We start from the raw sequence: 15,930 nt of genomic DNA on the forward strand, positions 1-15,930 counted from the left end.
CCGCTACATTACCCACAGTAGCTAAAGCTTTGCCCATTTGTCTCAGAGCTACAGCAGCTGCCGCAATCTCTATTAGACAGTCTGCTGGATTGGTATTGGATAACACACTCATTGTCATGGTTCCACATGCAGTGGACACCTTGCTGAACAGAACTAAGACGCAGCATCTCACGATTGCCCGTTTGTCTGGTTACGAGCTGACACTTCTAGCGAGTCATGTACACATTAAAAGATGTAACACGTTAAATCCAGCTACTTTGTTGCCACTCCCAGATGAGAAAGATGATCAGGAGAAACATGATTGTTTTCTCCAAACGGAAGAAGAAACGAAGGGTAGGATTGATCTAAAGGACACTCCGCTCAAGGACCCGGATGGGATCCTTTGGGTGGACGGTTCTTGTTTTAAGCTTCCGAATGGAGAAACCACTTCTGCCTATGCTGTCACTGCCTTATGCACTATTGTTGAGACGGCACATATTGAACATAATTCAGCCCAAGCAGCTGAATTAATAGCCTTGACTAGAGCGTGTGTGTTGTCAAAGGGAAAGAGAGTGAATGTGTACATGGATAGCCAGTACGCGTTTGGCGTTGCACATAGTTTTGGCAAGTTGTGGAGGGAGAGAGGATTTTTCACTTCCCATGGAACGAAGATTCAGCATGGCCAGTTAGTAACTGATCTTCTCGAGTCACTTACCTTACCTACACAAATAGCGATCATAAAGTGTAGTGCACATAAGAAAGTTACAAATGATGTGGGTCGTGGAAATGCATTTGTAGATGAGGTAGCGAAAGCAACAGCTAGAAACATTGCTAGCCGAATGTATGTGGCAGGCCCTGCCAATTGGGTTAGGGAAATTGGAATGTGTGAAGACACGATTGAGAGTGTGAAAACGATTCAGGGAGAGGCTACTGAAAAGGAATTGAGTACGTGGAAGGAAAGTACAGGAATGTTAGATCAGATGGGCTGTTGGACAGAATTTTCGGAACATCAGCGATGGTTATTACCGGACGCTTATGTGTTACCGGTTGTGACTATGGCTCACGGTCCAGCTCATATTAGTGCAAAGGGCATATGTAAGCTTTTGGCCCCGGTATGGCAGAATGAAGGAATTCTGAAATGTGCAGAAAATGTGGTTAAACATTGCATTGTTTGTCTAATGCATAACCCAGGAAAGGGTACCCCAACTCCGGCAGGTCATTTTGCCCTTCCGTCATATCCTTTTGAGGTGTTGCAGATTGATTACATTCATATGGATCGCTGCAACAACCTCAAGTATGTTCTGGTGGTGGTATGTGCCTTTTCCCGTTGGATATAGGCCTACCCCTTGAAAGATAATACTGCTTTGTCGACTGCTAAAGTGCTAATAAAGGAATTCTTCCCTAGATTTGGTTTGCCGCGCATTGTCTGGAGTGACAATGGAAGTGAATTTGTGGGCCAGATTATGCAGAAAGTCTGTTCTGGTCTTGGTATTCAGCAAAAATTCCATGCGGCAAACCATCCACAATCAGCAGGTTTGATGGAGTGTTATAATGGCACACTCAAACTGAAATTGGCTAAGATTCAAGCTAGCACTGGTCTTGCTTGGCCTGATGCTTTGCCCCTAGCTCTTTTGTCAACCGGAACTACTGTACACTCTCGTATGGGACTTAGCCCCTATGAAGTATTCGGACGCCCGGCAAATGTTTGGGGTGTCCCTCGTCCCAAAAGATATTCTGACAAACCATATCCTTTGTTGATTGACTATTTGCACGATTTGACTACTAAATTGAGTGTTATTCGTCAACAGGTGCAAAGTGTTTTGACGGAGGCCTCCACAGACCCAGATCATACGATTCAACCTGGAGACTGGGTCTGTGTGAAGAATTTTCAACGGACGAAGAATCTGGAGCCTCGCTGGTCTACGCCTACGCAAGTTTTGCTCGTCACCCGCACGGCTGCCAAAGTGGTGGGAAAACGAAATTGGGTCCACGGCGTGCACTGTAAAAAGGTGCCACTGCCGTAGCCCTTTGACCAGTGGATTCGTAGTGGTGTGAGAGAATTGGACAATGCAGCTATTCCTCGCTTCGTTCCCTTCAGTGACGCTCAAAACTATAGGACTCAGTCAGAAAAAGCGGATGACGATATTCTTCAAGCTGCTGTCCCTTTGCATCGTCGGATAGATACTACAAATCCAGAAGCTCTATTTCAGGACCAGACCGTGCCGAGCAAAACACGTTACGATTTAAGACCCAGAACTAATAAAAAGAACTGAATTTTTTTGTGAACATTCTCCTATTTAAAGACATTTCTTTTTGAACTCTGTGTTTTGCTTCCTTTTTGATATCATTTTTTAGCTTTAGATGTGCCATCTGTCTCCGTCGCAGGGTCACGGTAGGAGTCTGACTGGTTTTTGACCTTTTAGTAAGTGGCTAGTGCCCGCTGGCACGCCGCGAGGCACCTTGCAAACCTCTCTAAAGCATTTCCCTTGAGAAAGGGCTTTTGCCCGAAATGCATCGGGGATCTTTTGTTGAGGATCACAATGATTGAACTATTGATTGCGTAGTGACACGTTTTTGGTTTATAACATCACATTGAAAAAGAATATGAAAGAATATTTACCACGTGAAGAATAAAAAATCTGGAAACCATACATTCAGACTCTTGATGAATATGTTTATTGAATAAGACTACGGTCCACATGCTGTGCATCGGTCTGTTCCCCTCCCAGTAGGGGGACCTTCGAATTTTCTAGCTAAGTGGCTAGTGCCTCAGGATTTACAGAAATAAGTAGCTGAGTGATTAAGGAAGAGTGCCGTGAGCGTCATTTTTTTGTTAGACAAAGATGGATGGCGCAACAACCATAGGTAGGGAAAATAGGAAGCAGGAAATGCGAACCAAGTATTGTAAATTACTGCGTAGTCGCTTTGGCGCCACTTTCTGTGTTTTGATGGTTTTATGTATTTTATTAGCTTATACGGGATGGATCGTTCAAATTTTGCAAACCAGAAATGTTGCTAATTCTACATCGTCTTTGCCTTCTCGCCTTTCTGTCTTTTCACATAAAATGCATACTCTACCCCCTCATGAGCAGATTAGGAGAGCCGAGTATATGAACAATACGTTCATTCAACTGTTGCACCAACATCAGCTGGCTATTAACATGACTGGCTGTTGGGTGTGCGGTCTTATGCCACATAATGCGCAAAAGGAATGCCATATCTGGTTCTTCCTTTTTCATATGAAGGTTCAGCTTGGGCTTATCCGACAATGTTCTCAGCCGCATACCACAACAGACTTAGAAGCCCTGTAAGAACTTTTGGGATTAGACTACATTTTAGTCATAGTTCTCTGATAAAAGGCATAGTAATAATGGCTAAAATCGTAGAGAAGATTAAGATTCCATTAGATGAGAAGAGAGCTTACGATGGATGGAATGTTACCCACTATGTCTCTATTCTTGGGGACAAAACTAAGAAGGGTGAGCCTTCTCCAGTATGGACTGTGCCCCATCAAGGTAATTTTTGTCTCCAAATGAATAGCAAGAAAGCTGACATGCAGCAGAAATGTGTATATACATACTTCTTTTCGTCCCTTGATTTTCCTCCGTTGGTCCCGTCACAAGGAACGTATTTTGTCTGTAATGACCGAGCCTATACTTGGCTCCCTTCCAATTTTTCTGGAACTTGCTACATAGCTTTTCTCCTTTCCCCTACATATACGGCTCCGTCAGACAATCACAGAGCTAGACATTGCAGAGGTGTAATTGATGCCAAAGACACGGCAGAGCAAGAAGGAGGAGACTTCCTTAAAGGATTCCTTCCCTTTTGGGGTCCGATGATTAACAGCAGACATATTAGGCAACTGGTTCGAGTGGTTGAGACCACTATTAATGTTACTGGAAAGTGCGATAGGTAACATTACAACAGAGCTTCAGGCTGACCGTCTTATGACGTTGCAGAACAGAATTGCACTAGACGTGATCCTAGCAGACCGAGGTGGTGTCTGTAGATTGATCGGATCTAGTTGCTGCATTTATATTCCAGACGACGCTCCGGCAGTATACCAAGCCATTTCCAAATTGCACCCAATTTCCGAGTTGATTCATCAGGACGAAGGAGATCGGTCTTTTATGGGATGGATTTGGGAAATATTGTCAACTTGGGGATGGAAGTTCTTAACGTTTCTTGGAGCAATCTTAGCCGTCATATTCTCTTGTTGAGTATGTGTGCAATGTGGTCCTGCAGTCTATGGCCTGTTGACTACTTTATGTGTTCCACAATCTGCTACTCAGAAGACAGAGAATATTCGAATGATGGTGCAGCAACAACTTGAAGACCATATGAACATCAGTGTTGACGGACTCAGATTAGCGTGAGTTGGTTTGTCTTTGCCTGAGTAATGGCAAAAGGAGGGTCTGAGGTTCTGAAAAATTACGAATTCGTTCGTACTCCGCCTCCATTTTGTGGTCGCCGCCATTTTGTGTTGCCCTCACTCAGGCAGCTTGGCGAACGCGATGTTTTTGTCGTTTCTGCCTTTGCGTGTCAGGTGGCTTCTCTGCTAATGTTTACTAGTGAGTGTCAGGGTCTGGCCGAGTACACTAATTCCAGTCTGAGCTGATTAATCCCCGTCCGGACTACATGTTGGTTCACACCATTGTTTCCTTTAGGTTATCTTATCTGCTGTCCTTCGCAACATGTCTCCTGTATTCTCCTGTTTCACGACTGTCCTCCTACGATACACAGCTGTGTGTTTTCTTTGCTCGTAAAGGGGTCGAGTGAGAAACGGGACCGGGAATTTGAGTTGCCTTAGTCTTAAAACATTGTTTCTAGCATTTGCCTTTAGCTCATCCTCGTGTGTTATTGCCTTTTTGCATTGTGTTGCGCTGTATATAAACCTGTGTCTCTGTATTTGATAAGGCAGGTGAACTCCGGGGATTTAGGCGTACCCTGCGCCGCCAGGCCTTAAGGCTGCGGTTCTCCAGATGTTAGGCGCCGTCTGTTTTTAGCCCCAGTCCTGCCCTAGACCCGATGTCCGGCTCGATAGGCCTGTAGGGCCGTCCAGTGTGCGTCTCTACGCCATCTTGAGAGCAGACTCAGCTCTCCATCTCGCACAACTCGTGGTCCAAGATCAAGTCTGGTGACCAGTTACAAGGTAGGATGAGTGGGTCCGCCTCAGCACGGGACGTTGCTGAGTGCGGGCATTCGCTTCGCTGTTCACTACAAGTGGGTAAAATGGTTTGTGGCAGTCGCAGGGGTCTGGAGCTGAAGCGGCTCACATCTGCTCAGCCTTCTTACCTTGACACGCCCCCCACCTTTTATTTTTAAATACATTTCAAAAACATACCAGTATATTTTTTCCATGGGCACATTGTATAGAAGGGTGACCATAAAAAATGTTTTTAAAAATTATGCATTCTTTTTCCAGGCACCAAAAAGTGACCAAGTTGGAAGAGTTAGTGGACTTGGTATTAGCACTGTATGTAGACTGGACATAGCAGCAATTACTGCACTCTTCCAATTAGCTTGTTCGGTGTGCAGCTATTTTCATGAAAAGGGAAAATTGACTAAGACAGGGAGTTTCTACAAAGACAAGAGGAAGCAAATTCCTCCAATAATTCTTCAAATCCCCAAAGATGAACACGAAAAGTATGGTTGTTAATAAAGTGACAGGAAGCACACTGGAGAAAACAAAAAATACACAACACACATACTCTACCTCTCTCTGAGGCAGTCACGCTGTAACAAAAGAAAAATAGCATCCACTCATCACTAACTAAGTTTAGTAGAAGGTCGCAATCTGGTACACCACACCCTTGGAGCCACCACAATCAGAAAACTCCAGCCTTACAGCATCAAGGTTCTGAAAACAAGCACTGGCAAAGCCAATAGTTTCAGCATTAACTACCAGCCTTTTGGTGTCAACACTTTTTTGTTTTGTCATTGGTTTTGTAAATCTTTCAGAGTTTGGGAGCTACCAGTCCCTCACCAATATAAAAGCCTGTTTAAGCAAGATATATATTACTCCGTGGCAGCTGCCACTATGTACTTGTAGTTAAGTGAATTTCCGCAGGAAGAGTGTTTTTTGGTTTCACAAAAATGTTGGCGCTACTTGATGACTGCATGAAATCCCACCTTGGGATGTCCAGCTTGTAACAATGCAGTTGAGATGGAGTACCATGTATTATTCTTTTGTCAAGGGTATAAAAAAGCGAGGCATCAATGGAACTACAGCTATGCCGAAACTTCAGAACCAAGCAATGCATTCAAGCATTTAGGATATTGAAATGGCACTTGCATGCCCATTGCGTATTCAGTCTCACGTTTCTTATTTTCCATCTGGTGTGCACGCCGCGCGCTTCTAAAGTTGGGCCCTGCCTGACTAGGTTGTTTTATCTTATTATTGGGCTAGGTCCCTTTTTTCTCTATTTTAAACTGATACTTTGTAATGTTTTAATCGTGCACGCTTGTATCTTGTGCCCTTTTATCTCTCCTGAACTTCTATTTTTATTAGAATTTTATGAAATTATATTTCAATGCACATGCACTTTTTTTTTGTTGCAGTTTTTACCCAGAGTTATAAGGGTCTTATTAGGAGAATTAGATGAATGAACTGTGCTGTATTTATATATGTGCTTTTATGGTCTTAATGGCCGAAATAAAGATCTTTTTGACTTGAAATTAAAACCAAAAAGAAAAAAATAATAAAAAATAAAAATCCACCATCAACCTCGACTTCTTATATGGAAAGTCTTGTGCTGGTCTGTCAAGGGGAGCCCAAGAAAAAAAAGGAGAGCTCCTAAAAATGTGCTTTTCTTTGTTAATTCCCATAGAAAACGTAGCTCTACAATACAGAAAAAAACAGCTGAACAAATTACACCAAATTTGGCAGAACGTTAGAATTTTACACAGAAAGCGTACTCTTCGTGATTTGGTGTAAACTCGTTCAACCTATTGGAGAAATTAGTGTTTAAAGACGTGCATGGAGTGGACATGAAAGGGTTAAAAAGTTAGGTACATCTGAACGATTGGTTCTGCAGTACTGAAAAATAGGACCTTCTGATTTTAAGAATGTGGGACTGATCTGCTCTACCTCAGGTTGTTCAATCTCATGCGAATTAAATTAAATCCCAGAAATTAGTTCTCAACACCACCTAACCACTGACTCGGTCCAAATTCTGACAGAAGACTCAAACTGCTTCAGTACTCGTGGGAAAGGGGAAGAGGATTAAAAAGAGAAAACCTCAATGTCTAGTCTGGTTCCTATGAGCATGGGTCTTTCATATTGGTCCCTGTTCAAGTAGCAATGGCATGTGTATATCTAATAAAATAGAAGGACAAAAAGGAAAATAAATAATGGGTCCTTCTGACACCACGTCTAAGGAATAACCCCAATCACTTCCCCTAAAATCCAGCTTAACAAAGACTTTCCTTTTTTCCACTTAAGGCTTGGGTGTAGACACATCATACATTTGAACATATATATTAGATTATATCTAGAGAAAACAAAATACCATCTCACAAGAATTTGTGGAAGTGTAGTAGCATAAGTGTTGCTCTTTATAGGAATCCTTTCATTAACCATATACGGTGGACCTTATACCAAGCATCCCTTAAGGCTTCCAGAAATAATAAGGCAGTACTGTAATCGCTTATTAAAGGGTCTCCAAGAAATCCAACATGAGACATTTAAAAAAAAAGAAGACTTGTGAAAAAAAGCCCTTACCAAAATCCCATGAAGTGTCTTTCTGTTTTTCGGGACTTTCCAAACTCCAAAAGAGGAGAAGTTCAAGAACAGACGGTCCATACGGTACGTCCTTCTCCATATTACATTTACACAATGCATCTTACCAAATTAGTAGCAACTGTCTCTACTGGAAAGTGCCTTTACTTATCTTATTTGCAGATTGCACAAGGTGTTACTTTGGAGTGGTGACGCAGAGGACTAAATGACTCAACATCAGGACTCCCCAAGAAGCAAGACACAAGCAGCAATCCAGACCACAGAATGAGTTAACAGAGTGGTGGTGGGCACGAAACCGGTATTGACAAAACAGGCTTCTGCATGGCAAGTCGTACAGGTAATTGTAACAATAGCAGGCAAAATACTCGCCTCTGAATGTGGCTTTTATTTGTGCCATGCCTGAATGCCAAAATCACGTGGTCCATAGTATTCCGGAATAGACGTGGCCTCCAATGCACAGGATGCAGCCAAAAAAGATAAGACTAAATCCTGCTTAACTGCATTTTCCAGGTCACATCTGCGTTTGTGCACTCGTAGAAGAGCTGTGGCAGCCATGATACCAATTGGCAATTGAGCTTTTTCTCCTGTCGGCCATTTCAATACCGTGGCATCAGTGTGTATACCATGCAGGGCTCGAAAAATCATTCAAGTGTTACTAGACCTGAAGGCCTAGTAACTTGAAAAGTCTACTCAAGGTAATATACGGGTTTCAACGCTATTGTCACACAGTTCACTTTACAAAATCTTCTAATTTCAGTCACAGAAAAAAAGTAAAATGTAGAAAGACAAACTGACTTTTGACCTCGGTCTCTTAAAGATGAGCAAATGTGACAAGATAACACGATATAAAGGCAATGGCATCAAGCAGAACACCTGTTATCAGCTCGCCATAAAGGGAGAGTAGGCCCTAAAAATAGCTTGTCCCGATGAAATCTGGCTCGCCATAGCGAGTGTGCGAATTAATTTTTTGATCCCTACCAAGTTACCAAGTGATCTGATTGGATGGTTGCAACTCTGAAGCAGTGTCCTTTAAACAGTTTAAAAGGCATAAGGGGATAAAGTAGAGTAACCTTGACCCCCCTGCCCCCAGGCACTTGTGGAGGCCTCTGAAGGGGTAGGGTAAAGGGGGTGACCAGAGGCTTAAATAAAAACAACTTAAACTTGGGCTGCAGGCACCGTAGTACTCTCAAAGGCAATGAACAGACTTGGTTTGCTGGCAGGCAGAATTGGTTACAGATTCTGTGGCCAACGCCCCCACTGGGCACGGCCAAAGAGTGTGCAACAGAGGCGTTGGCTGTAGGTTACCCGAGGTGGTTCGGTGTATGCTCAAATTTGAACAGGATCAAAAAACGAAAACCCATAAGTTCACTGAAAAAACACAAAGGTTAAAGTGACGCCATAGTTAGATGTTGAAATTAGATAAATACTAACTTTTAGACAAACAAAACAAGCACTGGCGTTGCCAATAGGTCTCGCAGTAGGAAAGTTGGAGCTATTGGTTTTGTAAATGACAAAGCCCTTTATGTTTTTAAAATTAAAACAAAAATAAAAGGCATTGTTATTTGTAATTGTAATAGCTCCAACTTTCCTACTGCGAGACCTATTGGCAACGCCAGTGCTTGTTTAAATTCTTATTAAGCTGGGTGTAAGAAGAATTGCCCATGAACCCGTGATTACAGAGCTAAAAGGGGGCAGTTTTTACAGCCCAATCCCCCTCTGAAGTAAATTGCAGAACAGGCAAAATTGGATCTTGTCAATTTTGGTCATCACCTCTACCTACATTACACGGTCATTGGGGTGATAGAAGGGCCTTCAATTCACATTTTGGCACAGCTATCAAAATGGCCCCTGGTCATAATTCACACCTTTATTCAGTTCTGGTTTTCAATCCAACAGCAATCTGCATGCTGAGAACTTCAAGACCATGCGATTAGGAAGAGTGAAGCAACATATTGCAGAATGTAAAATAATTTTGACTGAAGTTTAGCCTGCGTTGAAGTTGCGTACCTTGATGTGGCAGCACCAGGCAACAACAATCATATAAGGCATCAGCTGTGTGGAGCTTTCAACCAAGATCACACAGGGCATCAATGTAGGGAACATGGAGGAAGCAGGGTTGAGGTTTAAAACCTGGGTCTTCTGCACCCTAGGGAGGTGACTGTTCCCACTAAAGAGAAAGCCACCCACCTTTTGTGTAATCGCTTAGAAAACCACATATACTGGACCAGAAAACAGCATGACCAACTTATTTCCCTATTATATATCAAAGTCAAGATGTCATGGTCAGTAAAACTGGAGATCAAGCAGCATAGACCAGCGGTGCTGGTCCTCTGAGGGTGGAGAGTGTAAATACAGGAAATGAAAGACTGAGGAATGGATCGACAGATTGGGAAGGGCAAGAGAGAATTCACAGAGACCACCAAACGATGTAGGCATGGGAAGTAGAGGATGTATGGGTGGAAGAAAGGCCAAGGCTGTGTGGGACATTTAAAGTTACTGGGCAATATAAAGGAGGTACAGGAAATGGAGTAGTGGGTTTCGAAAAGGCTGTGAGGTAAAAAGGCTGAGTGGGTGATACAGAAGGGGTGGTTGGGCGTGGGGGCTGCAGAGTGCTCCGCTGGACGGTAGAGATGGAACAATGGAGCCAGGCTGGAGTCCAGGATGAAGGGAAGAGTAGAAGGAGGACGAAGTCCATCGTTAGTACTCCAAGTGGCCTGACAAGGGAGAGCGAACAGATTTAAATATTCTGGGGACTCGTGTACCCATCGATGGAAATACTAACATTTCATGCATCCTATGAATTTCATGTGGCAATGCTGGTCATGTCCACACGGTCTTGTGCAGCAAGACGGGAAGCAGGAATGGGGAGGAGGGTGGGGGTGGGGGATGCAGGGAGGGCACACTGCTCCTGAACACTGGGCTCTGCTTCCAGGACATGTGAGGAGAGGAGAAGAACACAATGTTCTTGCTGGAAGATTAGCATCAGAGCACAGACAGCATTGGGGAGGGGCGAATAGAGCGGGGGGGGATACCTGCAGCAACAGAGGAGGGGGCACCACTGGCCGCCCTGGGCCATTACATAGAGCAAAAGGCGGCGCACGGGGGGGGCTGTGCATCGCCTGTAGCGGGTGGGGGGGCATAGCAGGGGCAGACGGAACTGGGAGCATGAATCGCAGCCATCGAGGTGGGAGGTAAAGGGACGGGGGCTGGTCGGAGTCGCCGGCATCGGGTATTACTAGCAGCACAGAGGAGAGTGTAACCAGCGATCGCAAGAAAATAGGAGGGCGGGGGTGGGGGCGGGGGGGTAGAAAAGAAGGGAGGAGGTGAAACGAGCCAAGTAAGGAATGAACAGCAGAGCTCAGTAGGGTGAAAGAAAAGGAGGAGTAGAAAAACAGTGAGGGGTACAAGGTATTGAAGGCGGTAGGGGAAACAGGCGAATGAAAGTGCGAGGGACACTGCTAGAGCAATGGAGGAGGGGTTTAGAGAGCAGGCGAAGAAGGTGCATCGGGGATGGCCGCCCTGGGCCATTACATAGAGCAAAAGGCGGCGCACGGGGGGGCTGTGCATCGCCTGTAGCGGGTAGGGGGGCGTAGCAGGGGCAGACGGAACTGGGAGCATGAATCGCAGCCATCGAGGTGGGAGGTAAAGGGACAGGGGCTGGTCGGAGTCGCCGGCATCGGGTATTACTAGCAGCACTGAGGAGAGTGTAACCAGCGATCGCAAGAAAATAGGAAGGGCGGGGGTGGGGGGGTAGAAAAGGAGGGAGGACGTGAAACGAGCCAAGTAAGGAATGAATGGCAGAGCTCAGTAGGGTGAAAGAAAGGAGGAGTAGAAAAGCAGTGAGGGGTTCAAGGTAGTGAAAGCGGTAGGGGAAACAGGCGAATGAAAGTGCGAGGGACACTGCTAGAGCGATGGAGGAGGGGTTTAGAGAGCAGGCGAAGAAGGTGCGTCGGGGATACGGGAGAGTGAAATGAGCTCGAGAAGAGAGTAAAAAAAACAAGGGAGAGAACAACACGAGTGGTGGGTGAAAACTACGAGGGAGACGCACGCACGGAGACAAAGTGAAAAACAACACGTACCTGATAATGCAGAGCGGCTGGGAAACTGAAAGTACGGCCGGAATAATTAGGGGAGGAGAAGCCCTTTGATGTGCTGTGTGGCCGTGAATGCTCGTGCTTGTTTGGTCACGTGATTCACATGAATTTAATGAAAACCGCAGCGCAAGAAGCCCTTGGATTGACGAGGATTTCGAGCACTTGAATTCTCGCTCCGCTCAATGCGCTTGCGCGCACTGATAGGTCGCGAGACCTAAAAACTGAATTAATGAGTTCTAGTTTACGTAGCCAACTATACATTTGCATCTCCGCCATGCGCTGCATATGACCTCACATGTTACGTCACTGATGTCATCAGTGATGTTATCAATGATGTCAATTGAGAAATCATCACTGAATCGTTGTGACAGTGTCCTATGGGTTTTGTGGGTTGGAAGCAACAAAAGAGTACATAGTCTATTCACCTTAACAAGATTACCCTTTTAAAGACTTCACAAGACCTACACCTTTAAGTCAAGAGGTTGACAAATGTACAATTGCCACTGAAAAGACATTCTACCAGGCCCGGTGAACTTTGTGGTTCAATAAAATACACTGCACACATTCCTGAGATGGGCACATTTGCATACAATCTTCGAGCTACACTTACAACGCCAATGTAAAATAAACCACATCTAAGTTAGACACCCCTACATTATACATTATTGAGCAATCTGCAATTACTCATAATCAGCAAAGCTCTGGAAATAAACATCCACATCTTATAAACATCTGCGCTACATTGAATTTCTTTATTGAACTGTATTATAACTATTTACTACGGGCAGGTACCAAGCTATTCACTGGTGTATAATCTCTTGTCAGTAGAAGCTTTGGCATTTCTTATGTGGAACTGCACCAGTTTGTCGTTTTTCAGTCCCCAGTGTGCTGTTGGGACACGTTTGATACCCTTTTGCTCCTGGTGGCCTGCTCTAGCCACCAGAAAGGGTCTCCTTTTTAAGCCTCCTACCACCCTCTCCCCATCCTTAATGTAGCCTTTTATTATTTTTTTCGCCAGAAATCCCGGAAAGGTTGCCACAACATATTTTCCATGTTGAGGCCAGCCAATCAGCATCTGCCCAACCCGTCAGAGCATTCCGGACAGCAAAAGTCCAGATACAGCTAACTTTTTCTAAGGGTTGAACTCTTCAGCCTAACCTGAGCACCTCTTTAAACACTACGGGCCCGATTATGATGGCGGGGAGCCCGCCACCGTCAGGCTGTCCGTGAATGTCTTCCCACCATCGGAGACATGTTTCCCGCCCGCCATATTACAACAGCGGGCAGAAATTCTGACCGCCACACATCTGAGGCGCTCCTTAATCCCGCTGGTGCGGCGGAGGGGCTTAAAGTCCCTACCATGTTGGGGGTGCGTGCCAGGCACCGTCGTAGGGATTACAATGTCCCTTTCCACCGGCCTTTTCATGGCGGATAACCCACCATGAAAAGGATGGCAATAAGGGACTTTTGGGGCCTGTAGCGGGCCCCCTTCACCCCTCTTCCCCCAGGCCCTTGACTTTGGGTGTTAGGGGGGGCCCCACATACCCCTGCACCATGTGGTAGGCACTGCATGGCGCCTGCCACGTAGTGCAGAGATAATTATAGGGTGTCTGTTTTGTCTTGCAGCGGGTGCTGCAGAGCTCAGCACCCGCTGCAATACAAAACATGGGCAAAGCGACTGCCACGGCGGCGGTCGCATCGTAATTTGCTCTGTGGGACCACCACCTTGTAGCGGGTGGTCCCAAATACGAGAAGATTGCGAAAGGAATTAAGTTGGTCCATCATCTTAATGATATCCATATTTTTCAAAAATGGCTGAACGGATATTCAGCAAATTTTTAAAAAGCATGTTTTCTTAGTAAAGTTCTAATGTTTTGCCAAATTTGGTGTAATTCCATGTCGCTGTTTTTTCTACATCAGAATCCATATTTTATGAGTATTAACATGGGAAATTGCATGTTTGGGACCCAACCCTTTTTCTTGGACTTCACTTGATGGTTCGGTGCAAACTTTCCATTAAAGAACAGAAGTGTATGGGTTTTTTTTGGGGGGGGGGCAAAGTTTTGTGCAGATTGAATAGCACCACAGTTATTAGCAAATCAAAAAATGTTGGGTGTATAAATAATGTATATATATTTATTCTTTTTTTCAAGAAAAAAAAAAAGAAAGCTCTTGTATGAAGCCAGACCTAAAACATGGAATTTAAAGCTATATAACACCATCAAGAACGTATTTTAACGAAGATATTATTAGGGTGAACAATAAACAAACATTTGATGCTTAGATAACAAACTTCATAATTTATGTTAATCCCAATCTTTCTTCTCATGCACCTCCAACGGAAACCACTAATGTGGCGTGTTACTACAAACAAGTTTCGTTATGAGAAAACCAAAATGGCTTCAGTAGCATTCCAGACACAAACAAAACATCTCTGTAATAGCCACAATTAAACAACTCACAGTTAGCTTCCCACGATAGGTGCTTCTGCGGCCCCTGCACTCGGCAGGGTACACCTTCAGCTCTCGGCAGATACTCCCTTTAGGTACCACTGGAGGGCTGATCATGGCATCAACGATCGCCAACGTAATACGCTCATTCTTGAAAACAAACTCCAGAGGAGGAATTGCCTGCAATTAAATTAGACTCAGTGAGCAAAGCCCAATAATACAAGTTGTTGCATTAGAGACAAAAAATGTACACCACCCCCTTCCCACTCCAACATTTCCTAACTGTAAAGAATGAAAATTGTATTATACTGCTAAATTACTCTTACGGCACGATCGGCCTGCACTAAAGGGCCACAAAACGTCCCTACTGTGTTTCGCCTAAAAATGGAAACTCCGGTTAGATTTTTAGGATGAGCCTAGAGCCAACGCGCATGAGCTGCGAGACTTGTTGTGGTAGAGTAGTGAATAGAATCCCAGCCCACACTCCACCCATATTTGCCGTTGGCTTGTGCCCTTGTCTGTCCTAAATGCTGGCTTCTGATTCGTAAATAGGCTTGTTAGCTCCTTAGTACGGCCTCCTCTTCATCTGTCACCCAGGGTCGGATTGGGATCACATTTCGGCCCGGGCACTGATGAAAAAAGTGGCCCACATTCAAGAGGCGTGGCCCATATTTAAGGGGCGTGGCCCACATTCAAGGGGCGTGCCCTTTCATGAAACACCATTTGCACAGACAAGGAATGAAAGTGGGAGGATACTGTTCTTGCACACGACACAGGGCCAAGGTGACAATGGCCTACATGCTGAGCAACTAAAAAAAATAGCAAGGCCCCTTTTTGTCAAAAAATTATTCCAGCCCTCCAGCACAGGAGCACCTGAAAAGCAGCAAAGCCCCTGCTATTACTAACCTACTCAGTCCTCCCCAGACATTCAGCTCAGGAGCACATGAACAGAGGTAAGGCCCCTGCAATTAGTAAATTAATCAACCCTCCAGGCCTTGGGAAAATGTCCTGGCAGGGGAGCACAAAACACAGCTTTCTGGGTCATCCAAGGTAGCCAGGTAGCCAGGGGGGAGGCTGAGGTGAAGTGGTGCATGGGAAGTGCCTTCCCAGTGTGTTCTGGCAGTTTGAGTATTTATAATTTACTGTAGTATTACCCTTGTACCTGTGTATGGTACCCTTTTGTAACTTGCACACATCACTTTTCTCTTGTAACACACTGTTTGCTACCTCTCACTTTTGTTTGCTTTAGATACTTGCACAAGTGCCACCATTGCCTACGTAACGTTTGTTCTTGTGCTGGAGTGTCTGCCAAATATTGCAGTATTATACCTCTACTTGTACTTTGTACGCTTTTGTAACCTGCACACATATCTCTTTTTCCTCCTGTAATGTATTGTTTGCTCCTCTTGTATTTTGGTTGCTCACTATTGTCACTTTTGATTCATGTAACTTAACGTTTGCTTTTGTAATTTGTCCACTTATAATTTTCTCCTCATGTATTATTGCTGTTCCTAGTGTGAAGCGCTCTGACACTTTCGGGTAAAGTCCGCGCTATATAAAATGCATAAATAAATAAAACAAAAAATTCCAAACATCACCTGGCCCCCACAGCAAGACCCATTCTTCCTCGCCCACTATGCCCTGAATGTGAAGGGCGGTGGGCGAG

The 15,930-nt window shown here is 44.7% G+C and overlaps 1 protein-coding gene across 2 annotated transcripts in view; it reads right to left on the minus strand.

Moving 5' to 3' along the window:
• POLR1B (RNA polymerase I subunit B) overlaps positions 1-15,930 on the minus strand; it is a 260,946-nt gene that overhangs the window by 184,018 nt on the left and 60,998 nt on the right. For both annotated transcript variants that reach the window (XM_086927218.1, XM_086927219.1), the window contains exon 2: positions 14,277-14,444. In XM_086927218.1, the coding sequence (XP_086783344.1) occupies positions 14,277-14,444 (168 nt within the window). The remainder of the gene's footprint in view (positions 1-14,276; positions 14,445-15,930) is intronic.

This window comes from Lissotriton vulgaris, chromosome 6, assembly GCF_964263255.1.
Source record: "Lissotriton vulgaris chromosome 6, aLisVul1.2, whole genome shotgun sequence".
NCBI classification, from domain to species: domain Eukaryota; kingdom Metazoa; phylum Chordata; class Amphibia; order Caudata; family Salamandridae; genus Lissotriton; species Lissotriton vulgaris.